Source organism: Piliocolobus tephrosceles, chromosome 16 (assembly GCF_002776525.5).
Source record: "Piliocolobus tephrosceles isolate RC106 chromosome 16, ASM277652v3, whole genome shotgun sequence".
Taxonomy (NCBI): Eukaryota; Metazoa; Chordata; class Mammalia; order Primates; family Cercopithecidae; genus Piliocolobus; species Piliocolobus tephrosceles.
This window is the reverse complement of record NC_045449.1, coordinates 31,010,005-31,023,207: the sequence shown is the minus strand read 5'-3', so window position 1 is coordinate 31,023,207 and position 13,203 is coordinate 31,010,005. Positions and strand designations below refer to the sequence as shown.

The following is a 13,203-nucleotide window of genomic DNA, read 5'->3' as shown; positions in this document are numbered from 1 at the left end:
GAGGTCAGTAAGTAAGAAGGTAGGCCTTTTAAAAATACATGAAAGCTTTAGTCACAGGTAGCCCATTAAAAATATTTTGGAAGAATTTTAACACTTTAATATAATATTAAGTAAGGAGCGGGGAGGTAGAAGGACAAAAAAATATTAAGTAGAAAAAAGTATTATGAATACCAACACAATACATATATTAAGACCCAAAACTTATAATTATCATAAGTATAGGAATCTCTTAATAAAGATTTTTATATGATATAAATCTATGAGTTGAAAAGGATAAAAAACATGAATATGTTAACAGACATTATCTTTGGATGGTGTGTTTACATGTGGCTTTATCATCATCTTTGGCTTTTCAAATTTTCTACCAGAAAATGCTGTTTATAATTATACCAAAAAAAAAAAAAGACTGTTAGTTGATAAGCAAAAAAAAAAAAAAAAAAAAGCTAGTTCCTTACAAAGAGCTTCTACTCTTTTGCAAATTATAGCAAACAAAATGAAGCATTTGCAATTCAATTAGAAATATTAATTCTTCTTATTAAGGAGATTACAGGATGTTTAACTTAAAATGCAAACAATATAGCAAAATTATTTGAACATTCAGTATCCCTCTTGAATTTATAACACACGAGTCAAACTAAAGCAATGTATTTTTCTTACAATAACCTCTTTCATTATCTTTCATTATACCTGAAAGCATAACCAACACTTTAAACTATTTATAAAAATTAAAGGGGAACAAATTGGAGGGAACTATAAGGAAAGAAAAGTTAATGGTGGGGAAAGGATCTCCTTTTGCCTAGGTTCACATTTTTACATGGATAGACAACAATTAAGAGTAACACTTTCGGCCGGGCGCGGTGGCTCAAGCCTGTAATCCCAGCACTTTGGGAGGCCGAGATGGGCGGATCACGAGGTCAGGAGATCGAGACCATCCTGGCTAACATGGTGAAACCCCGTCTCTACTAAAAAAAAAAAAATACGAAAAACTAGCCAGGCGAGGTGGCAGGCGCCTGTAGTCCCAGCTACTCGGGAGGCTGAGGCAGGAGAATGGCGTGAACCTGGGAGGTGGAGCTTGCAGTGAGCTGAGATCTGGCCACTGCACTCCAGCCTGGGCCACAGAGCGAGACTCCATCTCAAAAAAAAAAAAAAGAGTAACACTTTCAGTCTTTCTCGGTTCACTCCCTTGCTCCTCCCCAAGGGAAAAATAATAAATTATGTGATTGGTCAACTTGGAAGGAGGGACTGAATATGCATAGCTCAGCCTTTTCCCCTTTGGGATCAGCCCACTGCACAGGACATACGCTCTTTGTCAGCTCTCAGCCATACACTAAGCTGAATTAAGCTCGCTCTCTGTTGAGGGAAATCTGTGATCATTCAGCACTGCCAGTAACCAGTGGGTGAGTGAGCCTGCTTAACTTTGGTGTTCAGTTTACAAATCTGATTGTTGCTGCACACTTAAGCCATTTTCACCAACATCACTGTTCGTAATAAAGCTGACTGTTTGATCTCTGCCTCCTGGCTTCTTGGTTCTGAATTCAACCAGTGGAAAAAAGTATGTTTGTTTGTTGTCCCTGCCCTCACACACTAACAGGTGGTAGAGAGAGAGAATCAGCACCTCCTTAAAACTCTGACTTAATCACCTAAGAAATGTTCTGTCTAGATGAGCAGCCTGCTTCAAAATGAATTTAGATTGTTTACATTTAAAGTCACTTCCTCAATCTGTATTTTTTAAAGTAAAAAGACTTACGCAATCTAAAGAGAAACCAGAGTATTCTATACTTTTAAACTACACCTCCTGATCTTACATCCCTAACACCACCTTGGGTATATATCACGAGCCAGGCTCCCAATCTCCACATTTGTGACTATAATTGGTCAGTTGAAAGGTATCACTCCCTGGAGTTAGTAACCTACCTGTAGCCCATCATCCACATCTTTCACATAACCTTTTTCATATAGCTCCTGGGGAACATTTAAGATACGTTTTGAAAAATCATTTTCCTGCCAGTCCATACGAAGACCTGCAATAGACAATAGCAACTTAGGGCAATTACAAGAGCTTCTGCTCTTGTCAATTTTCTGCTCTGCATTCTTTAAAATGCTATCATATTTATCCAAAACTGAGAGTGGATGGGAGAAAGAAGGATGCCATAAAACCGTGATCAGTCCTTGGGGTTAACAGGATTTAGCCATAGCATGACCCAGCAACTTGGGTTCTTATGCCGGCAAAAGCCACATGAGCTAACAGGGAGCAACTTATAAAAATGCAAAGACATACAAGACCAAAACAAACAAACAAAAAAAGAGCATGGCATACTTCTCACAGCAACTCAGCAGGCAAAATACCTTCAAACTGTGTGTTCAGGCCTGCTCCAGGGCCAAGAGGTCTGGGAAATAATTCAATCTTTATGAGCCCTTGGAAATAGAAATGGCGGTTTTATCGGCCTCAGCAGAGTCATGATTCCATGCTCTCTGAACGTCCCTGTACTCAGCCACAAGGGGAACACTATAGCCTCTCCATTCAAACAAGAACAAATTCAACCGTTTATTTTAAACGATCTGACCCAGCAGATCTGGAGAGGATATTGCAACCTCCCTGGAGAGCCAAAGTAACAAGGGTTCAAATCTGTTCAGCCTCAAGACAATGGTCATTCCCATTTAAAAGAAGTTTTAGTGTATGTCTGCTCCCAGTGCTTGAGTACTAAAAAAAAAAAAAAAAGAAAGATTCATATTGTTATCAGCTATAATAATTCACATGGAACTCTTTACTCTTTAAGGGATTTGTTGAGAATAAATCATTTTCTGAAAATTCTTGCCCCTCTGGCATGCCTGGAAGAAAGGTTAATTACTGATCTCATTTTCTGCATCAAGGGCAACTGAGGTTGAATGGTTTTTAAACAGTCAAAGCAAATTATCAATAGCTTGTGGGTTGATATCAAGAAAACATTGGCAAGTAAACATCTGAGCAGGTTTTAGGTTTTTCTTAGTGATCCAGACTACTCCCAGGCAGGTCCGAAGACCTAATTCCACCTGGGAAGCCCACCTCTGAGGAAGATTCTAGCCTACCCAGAGTACATCTAAACCTACAAAACCATGTATGTGCTTTCCCAGAGTTTCTCCAAGTTAACTCACAAGATCACTCTAATCACAGTTTAGCATCTGTGTCCCTGGAACTAAATTTACATTCCTAAGATAAAAGAATCACAGGTGTATTAATTAAGCCAGGAGCTACAAGATACCATTAATCAACCGTATTCCATTTCCTGTCAAGTATCCCAATACTTTTTCAAAAGAGGTAAGTCCCAAATATCCTACTGAGCTATTTTGTACTTCAAGATACAAACAAGAATTCAGTTCTTACCACTGCCGCTCCAGGGAAGAGTTGGGATACCTGCAGTTTGAGCCACTATGGAAGATGCAATCTTATCCCCTAAAGCCCACATGGCCTGGCTTGGAGGACCTAAAAACAAAATACGAAAAGAATCCTGAATGTAACATTTTGGCCTCATTTCTGGCACATGTAGTTGCCTTGTATCATAGTTATTTATGTATTTGTCTTGTCCTCCCCTGATCCCTCACATATCAAGGAGATCATAAATTGATTATGGGGACTATTATGCTTTGACTTATCTTTGTACCATCTATGAAACCTAATGTAGCTTTTTGTACAGTGAGAGCTCAATATATATAAACATATGCTGAATTAAATTTTTGACAAATCTAGCTATAATGTTATCATTCTTCATGATTCAACTTTACCAGATCAATAGTCTTCTTTTTTAAGTCAATATCCTGAAATAAGGACTTTAAAGTTTTAGGATTCAAGTCTGAAATAGTATACCCTCTTTGGTCTTAGGGGAACCCAAAAAGGAGACTTATCTTTAATAAGGTTTACAAAACATAATGTTCATTGTTTAAGGTCACTGAGACAGACAGAAAAATACTTTGAGCTATTATATAACCTCTCTTTTTCTCTCTGGTATAATGACAGCAGAAAAGTCAGAAGTATCTCTCACCTGTAGCACCTATATGCTTAAATGCAAAGGTGCTGATTCATATTTAACAGCACACTGCCAGGGCATCCTGAGTATTCAATTATCTTCACTATCTAAAAACAGGTAATTTTCCCACATGCTTTCTTTTTTTTTTTTTTTTTTTTTGAGACGGAGTCTTGCTCTGTTGCCCGGGCTGGAGTGCAGTGGCCCGATCTCAGCTCACTGCAAGCTCCGCCTCCCGGGTTCACGCCATTCTCCTGCCTCAGCCTCCGGAGTAGCTGGGACTACAGGCGCCCGCCACCTCGCCCGGCTAGTTTTTTGTATTTTTAGTAGAGACGGGGTTTCACCGTGTTAGCCAGGATGGTCTCGATCTCCTGACCTCGTGATCCGCCCGTCTCGGCCTCCCAAAGTGCTGGGATTACAGGCTTGAGCCACCGCGCCCGGCCTCCCACATGCTTTCTTAAGGTTAGTTGCAAAGTTTTAAAAGGTCAGTGTTTTAGAAACCAAAGCCTTCTCCATATCTCCATATCGGACCCAGGGACAGAAAACAAAATCAAGATGAAGTGAGATAAGCAAGAAATGAAAAAAGTGAAAGAAATGAAGAGGGTCACTCTGAGAGTTAGTAATAGATTGAGAAAAAAGAGAGAGAGAGAGAGAGAGAGGGAGACAGAGAGAGAGAGAGCCCAGTACATCTTAAACAGAAGAAGATCAGACTATAGAGTAAAATGTGGGCAAAATTGACAAAAAGAAACAGAAAGACAGGGACAGTATGTCAGAACGGCTTACCCATGAAGGCAATGCCATTTTTCAAGAGAAGTTCCGGTAGTTTGGGATTCTCAGAAGCATGACCCCAGCCAGCCCACACTGCCTGCAAGGGAATACAATATAATTCATTCTTAAAATTCATTCAAAACCCCCACAAACTGCATGACTCTCTATCCAGGCTGGCCCTATTTCATGAGGTATAAGAGTTCCACAGCAGCCTAATGCTTAATTCAGCTTCTATGCTTGATTGTTGGCAAACTCTTTACAGAGTAACAGTAAGTAGTCCATTGTGGCAAGATCTCTGAAGGGGTCAAAACCAAGTTGAAACTGATATTAAGATCCAGTTATTCTTGTTGCTCTTTAGGAAACTCAATTCATAGCCTAGGCTGTAAAGGGCATTTTCTAGAAATACTGGCTGTGTTTCACATATTCAATTACTATGGCCACTCTACTACATCTTTATTGATTACACTGCCATTTAAGTTTAGAGTTTTTTCTCTTGGGGCTTTAAGATACCTACCTTAAACTTACTAACACAACGTGACAGGGAAGAAACGGCCTATTTCTTTAATATACCACCATCATTTAGGCTAATATTCCACAAGAAACAGGTAATTTTTACTTACTTGGGATGGCTCAAAGGTGAGATACCTAGAATAAATAATCTCTGAAAGATGCTTCCAAACTTTGTTTGTATTAGGTTTACTTTATTTTTAGCCATTCCATTATTTCCATCTTTCTTTTCCTTATTTGGTTTAGTTATCTCATATATAGGCATTTAATAATTTTCAAAAAAGATGCTTTACAAAAATGTTCTTCTCTGGATATCGCCCTGTGCCTAACTATAAAATGGCTGAATTTGGTTTTAAAGGACACATTGGCATCTCTTACTTGTACTGGGATCCTTTTAGCAATATCAAGAATTAATTCCACATTTGCATAGTTGTTGTTGTTTGGTCCTCCAGGCACTGGCACGTAGTGATCTGCCATCTTAATGTATTCTGAAAATGCAAGCGAATTAATAGAGAACACATGATTGTTTTATTCCAAAAATTTAATTGCAAAGCAAAACTATGTAAAGGTCAGGAACTATCATAATTAACCACAGGACAAAGAGCATTAATAGGATAATTTCCAGGACCACTAAGTTGGGGTCTCTTAGTTTGTTAAGTCACAAGCACTAATACGAGTTACCCCCATATTTAGAAGCTCTTATACTAAAACAGCAGTTCTCCAATATTTCATTTTGTAATCTTTCTGAGGAATCTTCTATATCAAGGCTGATGTGTCTCTCAGTGGCCCAAGCGCAATTACTCTATTCTGAGAAAAAGTTCTAGTCCTGACATTCTTTGTCTTTAACTGGCACTGGACCTAGACCCTTTTCCTGGTGCAGAGCTTGACAGAATGGAGAAAGATAGGAGAGCCTGAATGGCTTGCAAACTGGCTAAACAAGAAAGGTTAGTTACAGGAGTGTCTGGAAAGAGTGTATCTGGAAACAGGTATTTGAAAGAAACTTGAGAAAGATAACCACTTTCTCATGTATATTTGTTGTACAGTATTCCCTTTCAAATTTGTCACCTAACATCTATCTTCCTATTCTGGCAATGACAATTGTAACAGAAGAGCTACCACGTGTAGGGACTGTAACTAACACTTTATATATACATTATCTCATTTAATTCTGTCATCAACCCAATACATGATATGTGACAGAAAATGATGGCTTGGAGGAGTTAAGTAACTTGCTCAAAGTTCATTTCCTCCATTTATATATTTATTTTAGCTTTCAAATTTCAACTCAAGCATCCACCATTATTTATTAACAGTTCTTTTATCTCGTTCTTTTCTAAAAATTTAAGTTACAGGATACATGTACAGGACATCCAGGTTTATTACATAGGTAAACATGTGCCATGGTGGTTTGCTGCACCTATCAACCCCATCAGTTAGGTATTAAGCCCCACATGCACTGGCAAAGGGCATGAACAGACACTTCTCAAAAGAAGACATTTATGCAGCCAACAAACATATTTAAAAAAAAAAAAAAAAGCTCAACATCAGTGATTATTAGAGAAATGCAAATCAAAACCATAATGAGATACCATCTCATGCCAGTCAGAATGGTGATTATCTTGTTCTTATTTCTAAAAGATTTTAAGTCCTTTCTAAAAAAAAAAAAAAAAAAAAAAAAACTACTAAAAAAAATTCTGCTAGAATGTCTTCAAAATTAAAACAGGTTTATTGTTCTCTTTGATTATAGGAGGGAAAGCATGTAAATTAATAAATAATGTTAGATAATACAACAGACTATAACAATACTATATTTTAAAAGTCAAAATTGGCTGGGTGTGGTGGCTTACGCCTGTAATCTCAGCACTTTGGGAGGCTGAGGTGGGCAGATCATGAGGTCAGGAGACGGAGACCATCCTGGCTAACACGGTGAAACCCCATCTCTCTAAAAATACAAAAAATTAGCCGGGGATGGTGGCACATGCCTGTAGTCCCACCACAGACAGAGTGAGGCTGAGGGAGGCTGAGGCAGGAGAATCGCTTGAACCTGGGAGGCAGAGGTTGCAGTGAGCCGAGATTGAGCCACTGCACTCCAGCCTGGGGGACAGAGTGAGACTCTCACCCATTGTCCCACCTCAAAGACAACCAGTTTATGCTTTATTGTATATAAATATATATTTTTTGGTATATATATATGTTTAATTTTTTGATGGATACCTAATATTTCAATAGGCTATATAATTCATTTGACTACTAACTTATTGATGGAAGTACAGATTATTTACAATTTGAAAAATAATAAAATAATGTGTATCCCTGTATGGCTGTCCAATTATATCCACAGATACGCTACTAGCAATAAAACTACTGGGTCAAAAGGTATTCATATTTTCAGACTCTCACTAGCAACATGGGTACCAAATACTCTCACCTATGTTAGGTATTATGAATGTTTTCAATTTTGTGAGTTTTGTAAGTTAAAAAAAAATCTTTAGTATTGTTTTGGTTTAGATTTCTTTTTTGTTTGTTTGTTTGTTTTTGAGACAGGGTCTCACTCTGACACCCAGACTGGAATGCAGTGGCATGATCATGGCTCACTACAACCTCGACCTCCTGGGCTCAGGTGATTCTCCCACCTCAGCCTCCAGAGTAGCTGAGACTACAGGCATGTGCCTCTATGCCCAGCTAATTTTTGCATTTTTTGTAGCGACAAAGTTTCACCACATTGTCCAGGCTGACCTTGAACTTCTAGGCTCAAGTGATCCACCTGCCTTGGCCTCCTCAAGTGTTGAGATTACAGGCATGAGCCACCATGCCTGGCCCTCCATACTTTTTATCAGTCAGGTATAATCTCTTAATCTTAAGGTACAGTATCTTCACAGATAACATGATGAATAATATGGTATCAAGGATTTGCATCAAAATAATTGTGCATGGGGTTAAGAATACAGATGAAACTAGATTAGCCATGAGTTGATAATTATTGATATTGCATGACAAGTAGATGGGAAGGGATTAATTATACTCTTCAACTTTTACATAGTTACACACACACACACACACACACACATCAAAAAACACATTCATTTAAAATGCAAATCCTTAGATGTCCAACACACACACATACTCTCCTCAAAAGACAAGTCTGTGCTTCAGAGGATGGAAAACAAGGTCCCCCTTAGCAAATAACTATATCACATCCTGTAGCCCCTGTAATTTCTAGAAAACCACTTGTGTCATACCTTTATGCATTTGTATATGCTGTTCTTTCTGTCTGGTACACCTTTCTCTCCCTTCAATTGCTTCACTCTTACTCATTCTTGGTTAGACATAATCTCTTTCAGAAAGCTTTCTCTCTTTTTTTTTTTTTTTTTCGTGCCCAGGCTGGAATGCAGTGGCACTATCTCGGCTCACCACAACCTCCTTCTCCTGGGTTCATACAATTCTCCTGCCTCAGCTTCCGAGTAGCTGGATTTACAAGCACCAGCACCATGCCCAGCTAATTTTTGTATTTTTAGTAGAGACGGGGTTTTATCATGTTGGAGTCCCAAACTCCTGACCTCAAGTGATCTACCGGCTTCAGCATCCCAAAGTGCTGGGATTACAGGCATGAGCCACCACACTCAGCCTAAGAAAGCTTTCTCTTAAGACTGTCCCCAAGAATTAGATGTCTCATCTCTGTGTTCTCACCGGACCCTGTGCATGTTTCTTTTACAGCACTTACCTCATTGTATTGAAATTATTTGTTTCCTACAACAAGATCACATCTTATTCAACTGTCAGTCTCCATGTTAAGTGAATGAATAAATGAATTAATTGGAGTACCAGGTAAAAGAAACCGGGCCGAGTGCAGTGGCTCACACTTGTAATCTTAGCACTTTGGGAGGCCGAGGCAGGTGGGTCACAAGGTCAAGAGACCGAGACCATCCTGGCCAACACGGTGAAACCCTGTCTCTACTAAAAATACAAAAATTAGCTAGGCGTGATGGCGCACACCTGTAGTCCCAGCTGCTTGGGAGGCTGAGGCAGGAGAATCACTTGAACCCTGGAGGCAGAGGTTGCAGTGAGCTGAGTTTGTGCCACTGCACTCCAGCCTGGTGACAGAGCAAGACTCTGTCTCAAAAAAAAAAAAAACAAAAAAAACTAAACAAATAAAAAATCACACAAGATAATTTGTATTTATTATAGATGATCTCATCTTTACAATTATCTAGTGAAATAGACATTAGGATCTTCCTTTTATAAGCATGAAACTTGTGGCTCAGAGATGTGAAAGTGTGCATCTAAATGATTTCACATAATAACATGATATAGTTTGAATGTATGTCCCTCGTCAAATGTCATGTTGAATTGTAATCCCCAGTCTCGGAAATAGCGCCTGGTAGGAGGTGTTTGGATCATGAGGGCAGCTCCCTCATGAATGGCATGAATGGCTTGGGCCATCTCCTTGATGATATGTGAGTTCTCACTCTAAGTTCATATGAGATGTGGTTGTTTAAAAGTGTGTGGCACCCTCCCCGCCGCCGCATTCTCTGTCTTATTCCTGCTCTGGCTGTGTGATGTGCCTACTCCCCCTTCACCTTCCTCCAGGATAGTAAGTGTCCTGAGGCCTCCCCAGAAGCAGAGCAGATGCCAGTACCATGCTTCCTGTAAAGCCTGCAGAATCGTGAGCCAATTAAACCTCTTTTCTTTACAAATTACCCAGCCTCAGGTATTTCTTTATAGCAATGCAAGAATGGCCTAATATATAACATTTGCTTTCTAATAAATTGGTGACTTCTCGATTTCTAAATAAGATGATATAATAACCTTTCTTTCTTAGGAATAATCATAATACCATTGTCTCAACAAAGAAAAAACATATGCAGACTAAAATAAGTACAAAAGGATAGCTCTTTTTTGCAGCTGCTTAGGAGTAAAACATAAAAAAAAAGTAAAAAAAGATAGCTCTTCACATTATCTGTGGGTATTCTACCTTAAGAGATTATACCTTAGTGATAGAAGGTATGGAGAAGAAAGACTAGTCACATCTTTCAGCTATACCAAGAGTCTTTATCTATAACTATCAGACAGAGAACCATCTGACTAAAAAGAATATGTAGAAGAATTTACAGAGTGAAACATGCTTCGGTCCCAAAAGATCTCTCCTTCAGGAGGAAAAAAAAATCTTAGCCCAAAGTTTTTCTATAATTCAATATAACGCATAAGGAAAACAGCATTTCCTTCTAAATCTTTCCACTGACACATTCCAAAGAATGTGGCATAGCAAATACTTAAAACTGAAAAAGGCATACACTTGAAAGGTCAAATCAACACTTTTGTTAAATTTCTTCCTACTTAGCCCTAGAACACAGGAATCTGTATTGAGGTTGGCTATAGTGCAATCACTTTTATATGCCTATTACTGACACATTTTAAACAGAAATTATTTTAAAAGGATTTTACTTGAAAGTCTTGTGTTTGGGAATACCCCTAAGTTAACATTCTCCTACTTAAAGGCTGTGCTATTCCATGTTTTAGTTTTGAGAGTGATACTTTCATAATGCTAATAACTCACCTGCATTGGCTTTAAGGTCTTCAGGTGTGACCATGACAACGAATCGAATTGCACGTTCATTTCGAAACATTTCATAAGACCACCTACGGATAGACCGCATGCATTTCACTGCTGCAATGCCATTGTTAGCAATAAGAACCTGGGAGGGGAAAGGAGATGGGAATGGGAGGAAAAGGCAGAAAAAAGCAATAATGGAGGAAAAGAGATGAGAGAATTTTTGTATATCTATCTTTCTGTGTAAAAGTCATACTTTCAACCAAGAATTCTTGTTACTGGTCCAGACTATTAGAAACTGGCTTCCCCATGGCCAAGCAATGTCTCTAAATGTTAACTAAGCAAATACTTGAGTATGTGCCAGCTAAAACATACTCCTTTCTAACTTCGTTTGTTTGAAGGGAAAAGTCACAATTACTTAAATCCTGTGAGTTTGTGAATTATTCTACCATACTACCATATCAATTACTAGGGAACAGAAGAAAATGAAATTCAGAGGGATGATATATTAAGAAATCAGGAGTGGGGGAAGGCCAACCAGTGCAGGGCCATGCACTTTTCTCTGTTGCAATAAAATTAGGTACAGAGCACTGAACATGTTTAAAAATCGTGGTATTAGTTACTTTTCTGCAAAATACTGAATTCCAATACCTTAGAATTGTAAAGAGTGCCTCAGAAAGAATGGTCACTATTGTAGAAAAATCAAATAATCCTGAGACTTTCTGTAAACAAACCTTTTATCTCCTTACCTATCTTGCAGTCATGCCTCTGAGAATAGCACAGACTAATAGACACATAATCTATCTTTATTGGAAGATTAATAAAAGGATGCTGCTGAAGTAATACTTTTAAGAGTAGAAATATAGGTCCCCATCCTTTAATCTTTTAATCACTGGAAGCTATTTCAGCCAAGTCATCCTCTCAGCTCTGACATGGTCTAGATAAAAGTGACACAGAATTACATTTCAAAATGCCTGGAATCTCTAAGTATATCATGTGGTATATTCCCTTCAAACATCTCAAATACCTGGTGGAAGCCAGTAAGTCACAGTGTATCAAACTCTTTAAGCCTTCTCTTCTGAAACTCTCTCTACTCCCCTAGCTTTCAATCCAATGCTGTGGCATATTATTTCCCCACCAGCACCCAAAAGCTAATCAATTCTTCATACCCTGTCAGATCAGTGCAGCCCCACCCTGTAAAACCACAAGATCTTTCAAAAACATTTTTTGTTTTGAGACAGGGTTCCTCTGTCGCCCAGGTTGGAGTGCAGTGGCACAATCCATAGCTCACTGCAACCTTGAACTCCTAGGCTCAAGTGATCCTTCCGTTTCAGCCTCCCAAGTTGATGGTACTCAAAAATAACTTTATGAGCACTATTTTAACTCCTTAATTAGCTATGACTAAATTATCTGTGGTAAATACATATTATAGGAAAACAGTGAAATTCTATTAATAGGATGCTAGGGAGGCAGAAAGGCTAAAATTCACATAAAGAGGCAAAGCCTCTGAGAATCTAAATATCAATTGGGAGTAAATCCAGACAACAAATCTCGGCAAGCATTAAATCCTATGTGCTTTTGACAAAATAATTCAGCAAGTTACAACTTACCTTCTCAATCACTTTATTTCCCCCAAAGCGAGTAACAAATTCTGCTGGAGAAGCCACAGTGAAATCTCGTTGAGAATCTATTTTCTTTCTGTCTCGGCCCTGCTTTACTAGGTGCAAGCCAGACATGCTGGACCTATAAAAATAGAGAAGCTATAAAAACACCACCTATATTTTCTAGAGATCTGCTTTTCACTACCATACCCATAACAGTACTTTCACAACTGCATCCTGTGAAGACTGCATGCTGGCAGGTCATATACTTTTCAAATAAAAGAGAGAAAAGAAAATTGATTCTTGCTTGTGGAAATTTAAGGAAAAAAAAAAAAAAAAAGCATTCCTGAATAATAAAAGACAATATCAAGGTTTACCAACAGATGCCACCACAAAGAGATAGGCAAAGGATGAGATGGTAGAAATAATAGACTCAAAGACCATTAAAGCCAAAAAACAAGTTACCAAGGTTGTTTCTGGATCACGACTCTGGTGTGCAGATGACCTTCACCTCTGTATCTCTGACTTCCATCTTTCTTACGAGCTATAACTCCACATTTTAAAACTGCCTACTAAATGTTTTACCTGGGTATCCCCTAGGTATTTCAAAATCAACAACTCCAAAACAAAATTCTTTACAAGGCAGCATAATATGCCATATTTAATCAATTTTAAGGTTCTACTTTTCTTTTTACTTTAAAAAAAATCTCCCAGGCCAGGTGCAGTGGCTCATGCCTATAATCCCAGCACTTTGGGAGGCCGAGATGAGAGGATGGCTTGA

At 38.5% G+C, this 13,203-nt stretch overlaps 1 protein-coding gene across 5 annotated transcripts in view; it reads right to left on the bottom strand.

Annotated features, from left to right (window-relative positions):
- ACACA (acetyl-CoA carboxylase alpha) overlaps positions 1 to 13,203 on the bottom strand; it is a 344,091-nt gene that overhangs the window by 194,407 nt on the left and 136,481 nt on the right. For all 5 annotated transcript variants that reach the window (XM_031934241.1, XM_026456734.1, XM_023204709.2 and 2 more), the window contains 6 exons: positions 12,432 to 12,564; positions 10,828 to 10,966; positions 5,652 to 5,761; positions 4,782 to 4,863; positions 3,362 to 3,460; positions 1,915 to 2,021 (listed from right to left, as the gene is read on the bottom strand). In XM_031934241.1, the coding sequence (XP_031790101.1) occupies positions 1,915 to 2,021; positions 3,362 to 3,460; positions 4,782 to 4,863; positions 5,652 to 5,761; positions 10,828 to 10,966; positions 12,432 to 12,564 (670 nt within the window). The remainder of the gene's footprint in view (positions 1 to 1,914; positions 2,022 to 3,361; positions 3,461 to 4,781; positions 4,864 to 5,651; positions 5,762 to 10,827; positions 10,967 to 12,431; positions 12,565 to 13,203) is intronic.